This window comes from Corella eumyota, chromosome 4 (genome assembly GCF_963082875.1).
Source record: "Corella eumyota chromosome 4, kaCorEumy4.1, whole genome shotgun sequence".
NCBI classification, from domain to species: domain Eukaryota; kingdom Metazoa; phylum Chordata; class Ascidiacea; order Phlebobranchia; family Corellidae; genus Corella; species Corella eumyota.
The window spans coordinates 10,443,884-10,458,769 of NC_137493.1; the positions used below are offsets into that span (position 1 = coordinate 10,443,884).

General features: G+C 30.4%; 1 protein-coding gene across 1 annotated transcript; it reads left to right on the forward strand.

Moving 5' to 3' along the window:
- The first annotated feature begins 8,025 nt into the window (after positions 1–8,025).
- LOC145750810 (uncharacterized) lies at positions 8,026–13,807 on the forward strand. The gene is made up of 17 exons (XM_082566886.1): positions 8,026–8,122; positions 8,413–8,507; positions 8,723–9,286; positions 9,398–9,586; positions 9,853–9,946; positions 10,053–10,138; positions 10,217–10,290; positions 10,367–10,573; positions 10,686–11,414; positions 11,592–11,767; positions 11,865–12,017; positions 12,156–12,329; positions 12,419–12,481; positions 12,574–12,779; positions 12,909–13,168; positions 13,276–13,416; positions 13,626–13,807. Exons 1-17 carry the CDS (start codon positions 8,046–8,048, stop codon positions 13,773–13,775), a joined length of 3,438 nt encoding a protein of 1,145 aa, XP_082423012.1. The 5' UTR covers positions 8,026–8,045; the 3' UTR covers positions 13,776–13,807.
- Positions 13,808–14,886: the final 1,079 nt, after the last annotated feature.

The window sequence follows — 14,886 nt, forward strand, 5'->3', positions numbered from 1 at the left end:
TTTCGCTATAACTTGATTAAGGTATAAATAATCATATGAAAGAACTCGAAAAATGATTTTAAATAATTTTTTTAACAAAATATTTTAAATCCCTAAAAATTGTTTTATGTATTAAATATTTATGTATTAAATATTTTAATGTATTATTATAGTACATCATCATTATACATTAAATGTTTTATTACTTTATAAGTGCTTTACCAAGAACTGGTTATTGTTTTGTAGATCTTTTTCCTCTTAAACATTTGTATTGTAATATCTACAACGACTAAGTAATACAAAACTTTACTATACACTTATATAGCTTTTAATCCTCAACTTTATTTATTAAATCTCTTAAAAAAATTAAACCGTATCTGGTTTAGGTTGAAGTAATAATTTAGTTGTTTTTAATGCATCAGACGAAGCATTTTTAAAAGTGTAAAAATTAATTTTCCGAAAAAGGGAAAAAATTAATATTAAAAAATTTAATTTTTACGCCTGCATTTTATTTTTAATTCTGTTTTATTTTTAATTAAGAAAGTATTATATTTAGACTAAATTATTATACAGTAAGTATTTAGACTAAATAAATTATTATTATGCACCAAAAATTGACAACAAAAGTTTTAAGATTTTTGTAGAGACAAAAAAATAATACTATATGGCGTTCTGTCATTAAAAATTGATGATTAATGAAAATGTTTCGCAAAAACATGTCAAAATAAATCTTATAAACTGTCAGCGATACACATTAAAGTTAGAAACATATGGAGAATTTATTTTTGCATTCACAAATTGATTATAATGTTGTAATCAATTTTAACCCGCACATAAATTACATTTGGACATTATGTGGGTATATGCAAATGACATTACATTCAATGATTTGTTTTGTTTCGATTTACATTAAAAAACAAATCAACTAAAATAATATGTTTAAAAAGATAGGATTTTTAATAATTTTGGGAAAAAAATATTTATATGGCAACGGGCTATTCTAAATGGTTAAAAAGTTTGTATTTATTATAATATAAAACCATTCAATTTCCTTTACTATTAAATTCAAGGGTGGGTTTTACACAATAATGTTTACCGACCGTACGATTGTAAAACTTATCCTGTGAAGTATTTTAACCACATCACCCATATAAAAAAACATTTTACTTAAAAAGTAACGCGGTTAAGGACGTCTAGTATTCTAACATAAAAAAATTATCCGGTCCGGGTGTAATAAAAAATATAAAATTTGCCCAGTTCGTGTTTAAATAACATCAAAAAACTATCTTCAAATATCAAACAAGGCTTTTGAATGTCAGTTAAATTAACTAATAAATATTTCTAATATGTTGTGAATTATGTTAACTTGTTTTAAATATTTAGGGTTTAGGACCTTTATAAAGAGAAATGTTTTTGTTAGCCATAAGAAGAGGAAAAGTAGAAAAGGGTAATAAAACCAATTGGCGCCCAATTTGTCACAGGTAAAAAAGTTAGTGTGTGTAATAAAAATATATATGACAATTTTTGACTTAATTGACTTTTTCAGAATATACTTTTTTCGCTAAATTTTGTTGGAAGAATTCTTTTTCTAAAAAAAAATAAAACCTATTGAAAAATTAGTTAACAGTGGCGACAGTATATTGGTAATTTAACTAAGCCGTGGAGTCAGTGATTTTGATATATTAGAGTTTATGCTTTGACTTTTAATGAAGCAGGGTACGCAATTAAGTTCCACATGAAATATGCATAAAGTTAATATGCAATACGATATTTTTATGCAATATTGCGTTAAGGAAAAAATAGTATGCCCACTACAAAAGTTATAAGCAAAAGTTTCGCTATGAAAATATAATGGAAAAATCAAATATTTATGATGTTTTAGTGCGTTTAAGGCAATTGCGAAATCGATTTAACTCATCTATTCGCACATTAAAACGATATTTGGATTAAAAAACAAAGACCACATAATTGCTTGACGTATTATAGGTTATTAGATAGTTCTTGGTAATAAAAATAGACTGTGTAAATTAAAAAAAACGAAAGTATATTTTTGTGATTATATCTAACATATTAAAAACTATGATAAAGCTACATTTTAAATAAGTCCTTATTAATATTCACGCATTTTCAAAAACTTTTTTGTATGTAAGGGACTTACATTTTTTGTAGGTAAAGGACATATTGTGGAGCTGTAATTGACCAGCAAACGCCTGGGAATTTGTAGGATGTCAGCGATAAGACCTCATTAAAAATTTATTAAAGATTTCAGGTTGTTCGTTTGATAAGCGTTGATAAACGAGTCATTGACGCGTAATCACATTTAAGTTTGTTTTTCGCGTAAATCCATCAACTTGCCGGTGTTTGTTGTCGTAAATTATGCTCAATCTAATTACGACGGGATTAGCCAGGCGGATATAGCTAACGCGTCGCTTATATTACCTACCGTCATGTTCTTAAGGCCTATTATAGCAAAGAATATTTATTATTCCAGGATCTTATAAACGCTATTTTAAACCTTGTAAATGGTCTTTAAAAGCAACTTCATTGTTGAATTACAATCGCTTATGTCGCGTGGGGAAGGTAACCTCTTTTACGAACCGCACAGAGTCGAATATTCGGTCCTAAAGCGTCACGCTATTTTCCCATCTACTTTACTCCCTTTACTTTAGTCGAAACTTCTTGTCTACCAAATCGAATAGGACACGGTGAAAAAGGTCTGAGCTTTTTTCAGATCGACAGGCGTCTCGAATGCTTTTCCCAAGACGCAAAGCAGAATTAAAGACTACGTATAAACACAAAACTCTACCAGTCTATAGTTAATGTCTGTAAAATGGAAATTAGACAAAACCAATACTTTGTAAAATAAACTGCAAAATTTTATCTAGAAATGTATGAACAAATGTTACAAGAAAAGTTCGAGCGTCTCGTAATTTGGCCCAACGTTTAGGTGTCGATATAATAAGGATTCTAATTGTATATAACCCTCACCCTGAATGTTTATTAGGACAAGGCGATTTCCATAATATAGTTAAACCCCAGGTATTCCCATTTAACGGATTACCGTAAAAACCACTTCAGCTAACTCTGTTATCTATACTTGTATTATTAAAAGCGGGAAAGCTTATGGTTCAATACTAAAACACTAAAGCGTACAACATTACACATATAAAAGCACGTTAAAATACATTTAAAACACTATTACAGATTTACTTTAGACATAAAAACGTTAACGTTACACAGATGTTAAAAATATTAGTATTTTTTGTGCAAGTTTCCAAAGTATTTAGAAAAAAATAAATTTTGTTTTGCCGCCATTTTTATTTTTTAATCAGCATGTGAAAACATTAAAAAACTAAGAACAATATATATAAAGTAACTAAAAGTGTCAATCAGATTTCAATTAAAAGATATTATTTTACGTTTTTTTATTTTGAGGTTTCAAGTACGTAAATGCCATATGTCATGCGTTGTCATTTAGTAAATCTCTGTGACCACTGCAAACAATTTTTGTTAGTAAACTTTTAAAAAATGTCAAATTGCAATTATGATGCTCATTTAGTTGAATTAAATTATTGTGTAATATTCGATTCCAATTTTCTTAAATGATTTTTAAATATCAATAACAACATGTGTTTCCCGCAAACAAGAATTTTAATTTTTGTTTTGATTCAAGCGACTGCATGGGCATAGTTTTGTTTGCTTGTCAACCCTTCACCGCAAAATCAAATTACCAAGATCAAACAACGCGTTAGAATTTAAACGGCCGATTGTAATTCAATTGCAAAAATTAAATTTAGCTTTGCTATCGACATTAAACCACCATTTATATTGATATTATGAGGTTAAAACAAACTAAATCGAACCCTAACATAGCGGTTTATTTAGAATGATGCGACTTCTAATACAATTACGTTTCATTAGAAATTATTTTTGTAAGGTATTGTACATTGAAATGCAATGTAATTAGGCAATTTCTGACTCCTTAGGAGGTTATTTACTAAGCTAATTTCGTTTAGTGACATAAATTCCTGCGTATTTAAAGATTTTGTTTTTTTAAAAAAAAAAAACTGTTAACTAAATTGATTAAATTATTTTAATAATCCTTTAAAATATAATTTGATTTTGGATGTAAACATTAATCCTATTTAAATTAATTTTTTGCCTTTTATCATCCAAGGATTAGGAATTAGTTCTTCCTTTTGTGAATCGATTGTTTAATTAATTAATTTTATTATAAATAAGAAATAAAATAGTCATTCATTTTTAAATTAAATAATACATTAACTGTTTATGTCTTGTCGTAAAACAAGCCAATTTAAATATTTTCACTAACGTTATCGTATTACCAATTAAAATGTTTTAAAGTGTTAGAAACAAACTATTATGTTTAGCATTAGTTGTTCTTTTAGTGCAAACGGAAGCAGTTATGTGATCGCGTTTCTTTGCAAATTTCCGCGACGCACTGTAAAATAACACTTTCTGTCACTAAGAACTAATTATATGCGTTTAAGGCAACTAATTAACTATGCAGAGCAATATTAAAATAATTTTTTAACGTGAAGTTTTAATAACTTTCATATTTAAGAAAATTTTCGGGATTTCTTAAATATTAGTTTTTTACAAAAAAATTAGTATAGGGTATAATCTATATTAATTTTTAATGTTTGTGTTTAAGTAGGTTTGTATTGTGATACTATCAAAAGTGAGGTCTAAAAGGCGTGGCAAGAATTTTGTGTGTGCCCAAAAACGCTATAGCATTTTAAAATAGCACAACAATATTAAAATATTACTTGAAATATTTATTTTGTATAAAATCGATAACATTTCACTGCGTATTGAAAAGTGATTTGTTTGGAGTTTTACTATTTTCGACGTCTGTTTGGAAGAGTAAGTCCCGTTGGCCAGATGCTTATTGTTGACTTAACCGAACTGTCAACATTGCTACAACTCTGGTTCATCGATCGCTCGATACCCATACGCGACTTAGCCAGTCTAAAATTATAACTATATTGTACCTTTTATTAGAAATATTTTGCGAACCCTGTGCACTTTTATTAAAATCCGGTCGTTTTCGACACGCGCGCGTCGCGTGCTGCTTTTTCGCACCTCTTATAAATAACACGTAACTAGGCTTTCGCTTTGCTGGTTTCCGAGATCGTATTAAGCAAACAAGAACTGCTTTTTAAAATTTAAAGGCCAATCGCAGACGTTATAGGGAAATAACAAGTCAAACACATAAACTGCAGATAATTAAAAGGCAGGCTAACAAACAGGTGAATACCTTCTAAAGTCAAAATCAAACTTCATTATCATATGATAAATTGAATTTTCTTGAAACGGCAATAATTTGGACAGATGGCCTATACGTGGCCTTGTACTAATTGGCCAATAAAAATGACTTTGTTTTGTGATAATCTTGTTAATGAAAAATCTTTAACAAGCAGGTAATTGAAAAAAGTCAATACACATTTAAAAATCATCAATTTCTCTATTTATGGTTAACTGAATTACATATATATTTTAATATTTTTACATTGTAATTTTAAAAATTTATATTGAGTAATATTGCGTAAGGTAATAGTTTTGTAAAAGTGATAACTCACTTTTTATCTTTAGTTTTATCGATTTTTTCTGTTCATTGATTACTCTGTAAAAGATAAAGTGCGCTGTAACATCTGCCGTATTACCAAAGCACGTTATTGTATTAAAATATATGTTTATAAGCGTGTTGTATATCATTATTGTCCGTTCTATCGCAACGCTCGTTTGTTTTAAACCAAGTGATTAAAAAACCTGCCAATATAACTTCTGCGCGGTCCTAAAATTTTTGTTTGATATATATCTTGAAAAAAGGTTTTATATAAAGTATATAGTACCGTTTAACATTTATGAAAAATTAAGCAAACGTTTAAAAAGTTAAAAAAAAAAAAAAAAAAAAATATGACCTAAAATAATTTTATTATTTTTTAAATACAAAATTTTGAAACTTTTTTGGTCCAATAGAATAAAACTAAACGTTTTAAAAATATTTTAAAAAGAATTGACTGGTGCCCAATATTTTGTTGTTTAATGGCGTGGTCGTTGACTTTAAATTTCTTTCGCCGAACTAAGGATTTTCATGATTACTGTAATACCGGATTAACGTTGCAAATGGATATACGTGTTTTATGATTAGGTATTAATAAACAAACCAATAGATCATCGCTTATCTGTAGATGATAACTTAATCCTATGCAGTTCAGCACACCAAAACTAGTTTTTGACCCTGTTTTGCAATGTTTAACCATCTGGCAAAAACATCTGCAATCTCTTTTTTAACGACGGAACTTAACAAATTCGTCCAAATTCAGCTGCACCACGCATTGTCGGAATTAGACAAAAATCTAATTACCCTTAATAATATGTAAATTTTGACTTATTTTCTCATCGAAATTAACAATAACTTAAACTCGTGCAAATTTGAGTTTAATGCGCTTGTAATGAGATTGAACCGTTAGGGAAAGCGCGTAATAAAATAATTACTTTCGGGCAATAAAGGGGCATTATTATTCATAAAACAAATTGACGCGACGGTGTTTATTGTCAAGAACACATAACGAGTAATAATTAGCACGACGTGCAGCAATAAATCTATGTACATACATCACGCCTGGGCTTTGTATACTTGCACAAAATCACCTGTCTCTTAATCTACCTGTAGGAAGGAAACGGGTCTAAATTTTCCATTTGTTTCCCTCAGAACAGCCGTGCACCTCGGTTTCGAGTTACCTCATCTTTAAAGTAAACACGCTTTGTTGTCGAATTAAATTCGCCTCGCAGTTGGTAATTGCACTTTTTCGCTTTTACTTTTGTTGTTGCATGCCAAGTTTTACATTCTGACCTCTAATAGGAAGCGAATCTAAAAGGTGATTTTGATTAGTTTGATTTAGCTATTCGTTAAACGAAAGCATGCGCAGGTACATGCAATTACTGAGGCGCAAGTAATTTCTTTATTTTTGCACTTGTAGTGTTTTAATTGCTTAGTGATTTAAACACTCTTTCTTAAAAACGTGTCAAAAAAATATTTTGCAATATTTATTTTTTTAAATTAAAATATTTGATTTTGTAGGTTTTAAAATTTGCTACATAATTAAAAAAAAGGATTCGATTTCTCAATGGCATTAAAAGTTTAAAAAGTTTTTTTTTAATTAAAAAAGTGGTAAGATGCAAAACCACTGTGGATTACTTTTTTTTTAACATGTTGCAACATCAAGCGAGGACGACACAAAAAGTAATAAAAAAAACTTTCGAAATTCGAGAGAGGGAGAAAGGAAAAAAGAGCCAATGAGTTTGCAGTAGTAAGAGACAGATGGCAGGCATAAGACGTCATTCTCGTTTCTCCTTTTCTCAAATGCAAAGTTGTGTCGTGTTAGCAAGGACGCTTACTTTGGATAGCACGCCATGCAGGTGTCGTATGGGGGCGATTAACAGATGCCCCATCGAGTTGTCGAGAAAGTTTGCCTGGAAAAAAATTCGCCGCAAACTTGGGAGTTAGTGCCGTTTTAGAGACTGGCTGGTTATGACAATTTAGCGAGAAACAAGTTGTTTTTTTTACGATTTTTAGGCTATAAGGCGTTATAAATGATTTTGCGTAAATGAACAAAATAATTTTGTCAGATATATTTGTAAAAGTACACCTAAAATCAATAAAAATACTATAATGCATTAGCGGACAGTTGAAATTATTTTTAACATAGTTTTCGTACCAAAGATAAAAAACTTATATTAAAGCGCCATTTATCTTTTTTTAAATAAGGTTTATGTGATGCTAAACCAAAGTTTTCTAATATAAATTTTATTGCATAAACAAGGTTTTATTTTGTTTATTATTTTTTTTAGAAAATTTATTAGCATCTGACAATAAAGTTAATTCAAACCAAACCTGATATCGACATTTTGTTTCAAGGTTTGTATTTTTAAATAAAATTTTTAATTTTTTAAATTAAAACAAAAACGTATTACAAAATTTTTTTTTATCACTAGTTTGGACATTATTAATATTATTAGTAAGATATCAACACATAATCATGGATACCGCCGTTGAGCGATCGATGACGTCATTGGTCACGTCACCAGTATCAAAAGAAAACGACAATCGCTTCGGGTGAGCTTATTTTTTTGTTAGGTATTTTAGATTTTTTTCCTTTTTAGTTTTTTTTACAAACATGTAATTATAAAATTTTAATAAAAGAATGGTGTTTGTTATCCGTTCTTAATTATTTTATGGTCGCCAAAATGAATGATTTTGAGTTCAACTTTGAGTTGAGTTTTGTCTTATCACGCTATCCCTTTGTTTAAACTGGGACATCCTAAATATATCTTTTACTTTAACGAAGTTAGAATTCATGGAAGTTCGATTACCTAAACGGTAAATCATTTTTTATTAATATTTAGGATTAATCTTTCCTCCGGACTTTCGGATCTGGAGGATGCACGAAGCGATCATATCGAAGATTTAAAATTGAGCGACGTTATTCAAAATCACAAAGGTTTATATTAATACCTAATCGTATACTACCATCACAATAACACGCTTGTACAAAAAATAGTTTTAAGAGTTTAAACAGTATTAATCATCAATTTATACTTAGTAGGCTATAAAATCAAGTTAAAAATAATGATATTAATGTTGTTATTTTTAGCATATGTATGTTCTTATTTTTATTTTTTTGTAATTTAAAAACTAATTTTTCATACTTGATAGATGATTTTATTTATGAACAAACTGCCAGTCTAAGCGACCGAAGTATTTCTTTGTCGCCCTCTAGCAGCGAAAAAAGTGGAAACGCATTTTCAAATCATTTTTACCAGCAGACAGAAGTCATAGATTACGAAAATCAAAGCGAGATGCAAAACAAGGGTTACATTGCAGCCTGGGCAATATTATCGAAGATAGCAAACGACAGAAAAGAAAACAAAGTTGCGCAAACAGCTGGCATCCATTCCGACGAGAGGTGGGACAATGAAACTGAAAACTGCTGGAATTCATCGCTCTGTCAGACCGCAACAGAAAAGAATAATACCGATGTCAACGACACTTGCCATTCGCCGGTTAATTGCAATCATGAAATAAACTCAGGTTTAAAAGCTTCTGCTAACAAAAAAGCAATGTTTTATGAAAATACACAATTAAAATTGTCATCGCCAAGATTGTCTTTCTGCAAAACGCATAACTCGCCTTCTGATAAATTGCTTTCAAATGATGCCACCGATGAGCTGCAACAACCACTCACCGGTGCTGAAATAAAGAAAAGACAAGAATGTAAAGGTAAACTTGATTTTTTTCTGTAAAAATGATTTTTTAGGTCTTATTTTATAATTGTCAAGTTATTAAAATAATTTTAAGTTATATAATTTATGTCCCTTTTCTTTATATTAGAAACGGCAATGCTACACAGCGAAACTCAGGAAGAAGGCAATTTATTTTGCCAGATATCCGCAAATAACTACCGGAAAGACAGCAAATGTCCCACCCCTGGTTGTACCGGTGGTGGTCACGTGACAGGACTTTACACCAATCACCGAAGCTTTAGTGGGTGTCCGTTAAAGGAGCACATGCCTAAAGAAGGTATATTATAAATAATTATTAAAAATAGTGCAATGACTTAAAATAAAAAAACTCAATTTACAGCCTGTAAATAATTTAAAAATATGTTAATAAATTTTTTCTTACGAATTAAAGGATTTTATATAAAAATTTTTAAATAAGGTAACCTAAGACAAAAACCTTCAGAAACATCAAGTGTGCAAACTAAAATTATTTGGCTTCCTATAACTAGTAATTTAAATTATATCACACATTTAAATTTTTAATTTGAAATTAAACTTTACTAGCTATTCACGCTATGCATGATGGAGCTGTAAAATGTCCGACACCAGGATGCGTAGGAAAGGGCCATGTCAGTGGCAGCCGACAAACTCACCGAAGGTAACTTAATAAACACGTGTTATGATTTAAAATTTTGTTATATGTAAATTTTTAAAGGTTGTGAATATTTTTAAGCGTTACGTAAGAGTTTTCCTTTTTTTGACAGTCTTTCAGGATGCCCGATTGCGGCTCTAAATAAGCGACATCAACAACATTTAAAGGCAACGGAAAAGGCGCATTCGCCAGTTCAAAGTAAGTAAAGCACACAGCAGATAATTAAAAAAGTTTATTTTTGTAATTTTATTGAAAAATAATTTTATTTTTTTACAGTACCCTACAATCATGCTGTTAAGAGTTCAAATTTTTTAAACAAACTTTCAATATCGGAGGCCATCCAACAAGCAGTGAGTTTAAATGCTATAACTTAAAAATAACACTTCGGGATTTTAAAACCATATAATATATCATCGTTTCGTTTAGGCAACCCTACGGCAAGAAGTCAAACAAAGTCTAAATCACGTACCGGTGGAGTCGACTACAAATCATCAACAACCAATGGCGAACTCATTACAATTGCTACCTCACGAAAATCAAGCTATAATTAATCAAAGTATATTTAATGCAAAAGTCTTTGCATCGGTTGTTGAAGCTATGAGAATAAAACAACAGGTTGCAGCGCCCCAACAGGTTTGTGTTTTCGTTTCTTATTTGGATTTATTACATTTATTATCTAAAATAAAAATAAAGATATTATCTAAAATAAAATTGTCGTAAAAAAATTCAATTTTATTTTTTATAGTTTAATCCGAGTCTACTGCAAGATCGTATTAACAGGCAACACGTCGCCATTACGCCACCCACCGGTTTAGAAAATAGAATACAACCTAACAAACGGCGACGTTCACTATCAAGCGAAACCGAATCCAACGAAACAAACAACGATGATGGCACAAAAAAACGTGCAAAAGTGACCACTTCTCATAGCATTGAAACAATTATGAAAAAATCGCCTGTACTAGCTAATCCGGGCCCCCCAGAACATGTTTTTAAGAGTCTAAAACGATCAGGCACTGCAGAACAAACCTTTGCTATCAACACAGATAGTTCGCTTTTATTTGAGCCCAAACGCACGAGTTTTTATCCTTATTCAGCCATGTTTAATCCTAGCCCGTTACTGCCTCCACATGTTTTAATGATGCAAAAATTTTCATCGGGTCCACCTAGCGGAGCGTTTGCTAAATTCAGCACAGATTCGGACGAAAATTGCAAAAATTCCCGCCGGGATTCGGGTTATGATGGCAGCCCAGGCCGACACCAACAAAAACAACCTTTTTTTGAGTTACCTTCTCTAACCGCGAGGGGTTTGTCAGCAGAGATTTTAGACGTAAAGGACAAATGTGCTTTAAGTTGTCAAGAATCGGCTGAATCTCCGTTAGATTTAAGTAAATCCTCTACAAAAGTATCAAACAATACTTCTGTATTGGCAAAGGAGGCGTCTGACTTTAAAAATGTATCCGAATTTGAGAAAGTAAGTATTTAATGTAATTTTAAAATCTTTAACTGCAGTTTTTGTTTTGGCATGTAACATGTTAAAACTTAATAGTAATTCTAAAATATATTTCGTTGTCTGGTTCACCTTATCCGAAGGTCAAATAAACTGGAGATTTTGTAAAATATTAAGGTATTATCTATGTTTTTATGGTAGAGAAAACAAGATTTAACACGATTACTTGGAGGACTGCTGCCATTATCTTGTACAGCTAACAAGAAATCGAATTCGTCTTTTGTGGCTGAAAAATCTATAAACCATTTTATAAAACCTAACAACACAAATTTTCAATATACATTAATGATTGAAAAGGAAAACGACGTAACAAACAAGTAAAAACAGTGTTTTACAATTAAAAAAAAAGGTTTAATTTTAACAAAACATTAATTTCTTAAATTTTGTTTTTAAAATATCCCTTTTTTATTTTAGTGGGTTTAACAAATACAAGTTACCAAAACCATTTGACTTACAAAGAGATAAGTACGCTGTTATTCCTCAATCAAAACAGTTGATTGCTGGAAAACTTAGTAAATTTACTAATTCAAAAGAGGTTAAAGTAAACCCTGCTTTGGCAAACCTCCCGTAAGTATTCTTGATTATATTTTGCACCTTAGATCGTTATTATTGTAGTAAAATTAACGTAATACTATTATTTGAATGTCACGACGGTTTATTTTGTATTTTACAGTCTTATTTAGGCTTAATGTGTTTGTTCATTAGAATTGGACCAGTTCGTCAAAGAATTCCCGGCAAAAAGAAAGATTTGTTAACTTGTCCTATGCCAGACTGTGATGGAAGTGGCCATTCCACTGGTAACTATACCTCACATCGAAGCTTGTCTGGATGCCCCCTTGCACCACGTGGTTTGGTGACTGCTTGCGCCTTGGAAATGAAGTAAGCTAACTTGTATTTTTCTGATCGATTATTTTTTTTATTTTTGTTATGCTAAGCCTTTCGTAACAATACCTTTTTTTATTTTTCAGATGCCCAACTGAAGGTTGTAACGGTTCAGGTCACGTGACTGGAAATTATACGTCACATCGAAGGTGGATGATAGTAATATTGCATAATTTTTTTTCTGGATTAACTTTGTGCTTAAAAATAGTTTAAGTAAATAAGAATATTTTTTTTTGTTTAGTTTATCTGGTTGTCCAATGGCAAAAAGAAATCGAACTAGTAATAATGACGCAGTAGGAAGTCAATATTCCAAGTCGTTAGCAGACATTGAAGATCGCAAGCTTAGCTACCCGTTTTTGTTTCCGCTAGAGGGAAGTAGCGAACGATCTCAAGTTACTGAAGTCGTTTCTCCAGTTATATCGCCCATTCCAATGTCTTTGTCTGCTTGTAAGTACTAAGTATTTTTTTAAAAAACGTTGGTCAGTTACACTACAATGTTTAAATTGCTTTTTAAATTAGCTATACAACTTTTTTTTTGTATTAAATGTATTTTAAAGTAAAGTTACTATTTTACAGGCACTTCTCTGTCACCTTCACCTTTCGTACAACCTTTTCTCAATAAACGTAAAGCGTTCAATGTGATAAGACTACCCTCTAACAACAATTGCTTAGAGACCAGCTCTAGCAAAAGCTTAATTCAAAAACACCCCCATAAGTTATCTAATGAAAATAACTTTAAAAGAATTTTAGATTACAAACAAACTGAAATAACAACAGTTAACCCAAGTTACGATGAAACCGAAATGTTTAATAACAAAAAACAAATTAAAATCGAGGTAAGCAGCTTTGTTAAAAACACTGTTAAATTTTTTAAATGTTGTTTAAAAGTAAGTAAATGCTTTAAAAAAATAAATAATTTACTAACATTTGTAATACGTTTAAGAATGAATCCAAGTTATCTATTTCAAATGAATTTAAACAAATCGAAAATGTTACAATAAAATTGAATGACTTAAATCAGATGAAAATGAAAAAACAAGAACTTTTAGGTTACTTGGCTGGAATTGCATTGCCACACACTAGGGTATTTATTTAATATTAAAAACATAAACCATAATTTTTTACATAATATCTTAGTCAAATTTATTTAAAATAAGATTTTAGTGTTAACAACATGTGCCCAAATAGAAAGTAAATTATAAATTTTTACTATATTACATATAAGTGTGCCGCAAAAAGTTGTTTATGTTATTTATTCAACTGGAGCTTATGTTTAATTTCTTTGCTTTACAGGAATTTCCTACTAAAGATAATGCTGACTCTTATTTCAAGCAACTAAAGCAACGCATTTTAAACCAGGAAAATTTAGAAAATCGAGCTCTCTTGGCTGCAGTACAAGAAGCTGTACCCTCAAGTTTTAATTTTCGTTCTTTGTTTTTCTAATGCTTAACGACAATCAGTTCTATATTTCTATTACGCTTTTACATTGAGTTCATCATTTAGGGTAAAATTACCAAATCGAACTATTTTTATTTGATTTAAGTAAAATCACCAAATCGAACTATTTTTATTTGATGTATATAAGATTTTGTATTGTTTTAAGGGTTTTTTTCAAGGCGCAAAGGCTTCTGATACTTGTTGTTTTTATAAGTATTTGTTGCTATGTGTTTCTGCTGTTTTAGTTTAATTTCAAGCGGTACAGTATATTTCACTTAAAATTCTAATTTGATATTTTTACTTTGCTAAGGAATATGCTTCACTGCTTTTATTTCACGTAACTGTTTTATATAGCCTACACTGTTTATATGAAAATCGTCGACCTGTGTTTACGTAAGTCGTAGAAATAACTTGCCAAGTCAATAGTTAAACTTCTCAAATTGTGTGCGCATGATATTACCACACTGCTTAAGTTACCACTGTACACTTTTTATGCTTAAAACATTTATTCCTAATATTATTGGAACCACTTAGATACACAACTTGGTATTTTTCTATGTCTTGTTTTGTGTTTTTATTTACTGTGATTAGCTATACGTTTAATTGTATATACATTTAAGCCCTATATTTAGTTCAATCACCTGTGTGTTTTTTATTGTATTTTACTACACTTTTTAATTACTACCACCGTACGTTGACGTTCTTCACCTTTATTTAACATCATTGTTTTTTGTCATAAACGATGTTTTGTCTGTTGTTAATAAGTTTGCAAACCTAACAAATTTTAATTCCAAATACACAAGAAGAAAAATTTATTGGTACCTTTTACAACAAATTGTGATTTTTGACAACGGAAAAATACAGTAAAGCGAAAACAGAGGGAATTTTTTATTAGATTTTTGTAACAGCTACTGTCTCTAAGCAAATAAACTGTAAACCGTCAGTGGGCAGTATTTATTAATTGGGTTCTTTTTGCAATCTTTCGTTCCGTTAGGCGGCATTAAGGACGTTTTGTGGATGTTAATATTCAATCTTTAGAATAGTTGTCCGGTAGTGTGTCGAACCGGTCATGGCGTCGGACTACGAGCCGAAAGGTTTCGGGTTTAAGCCACACCAA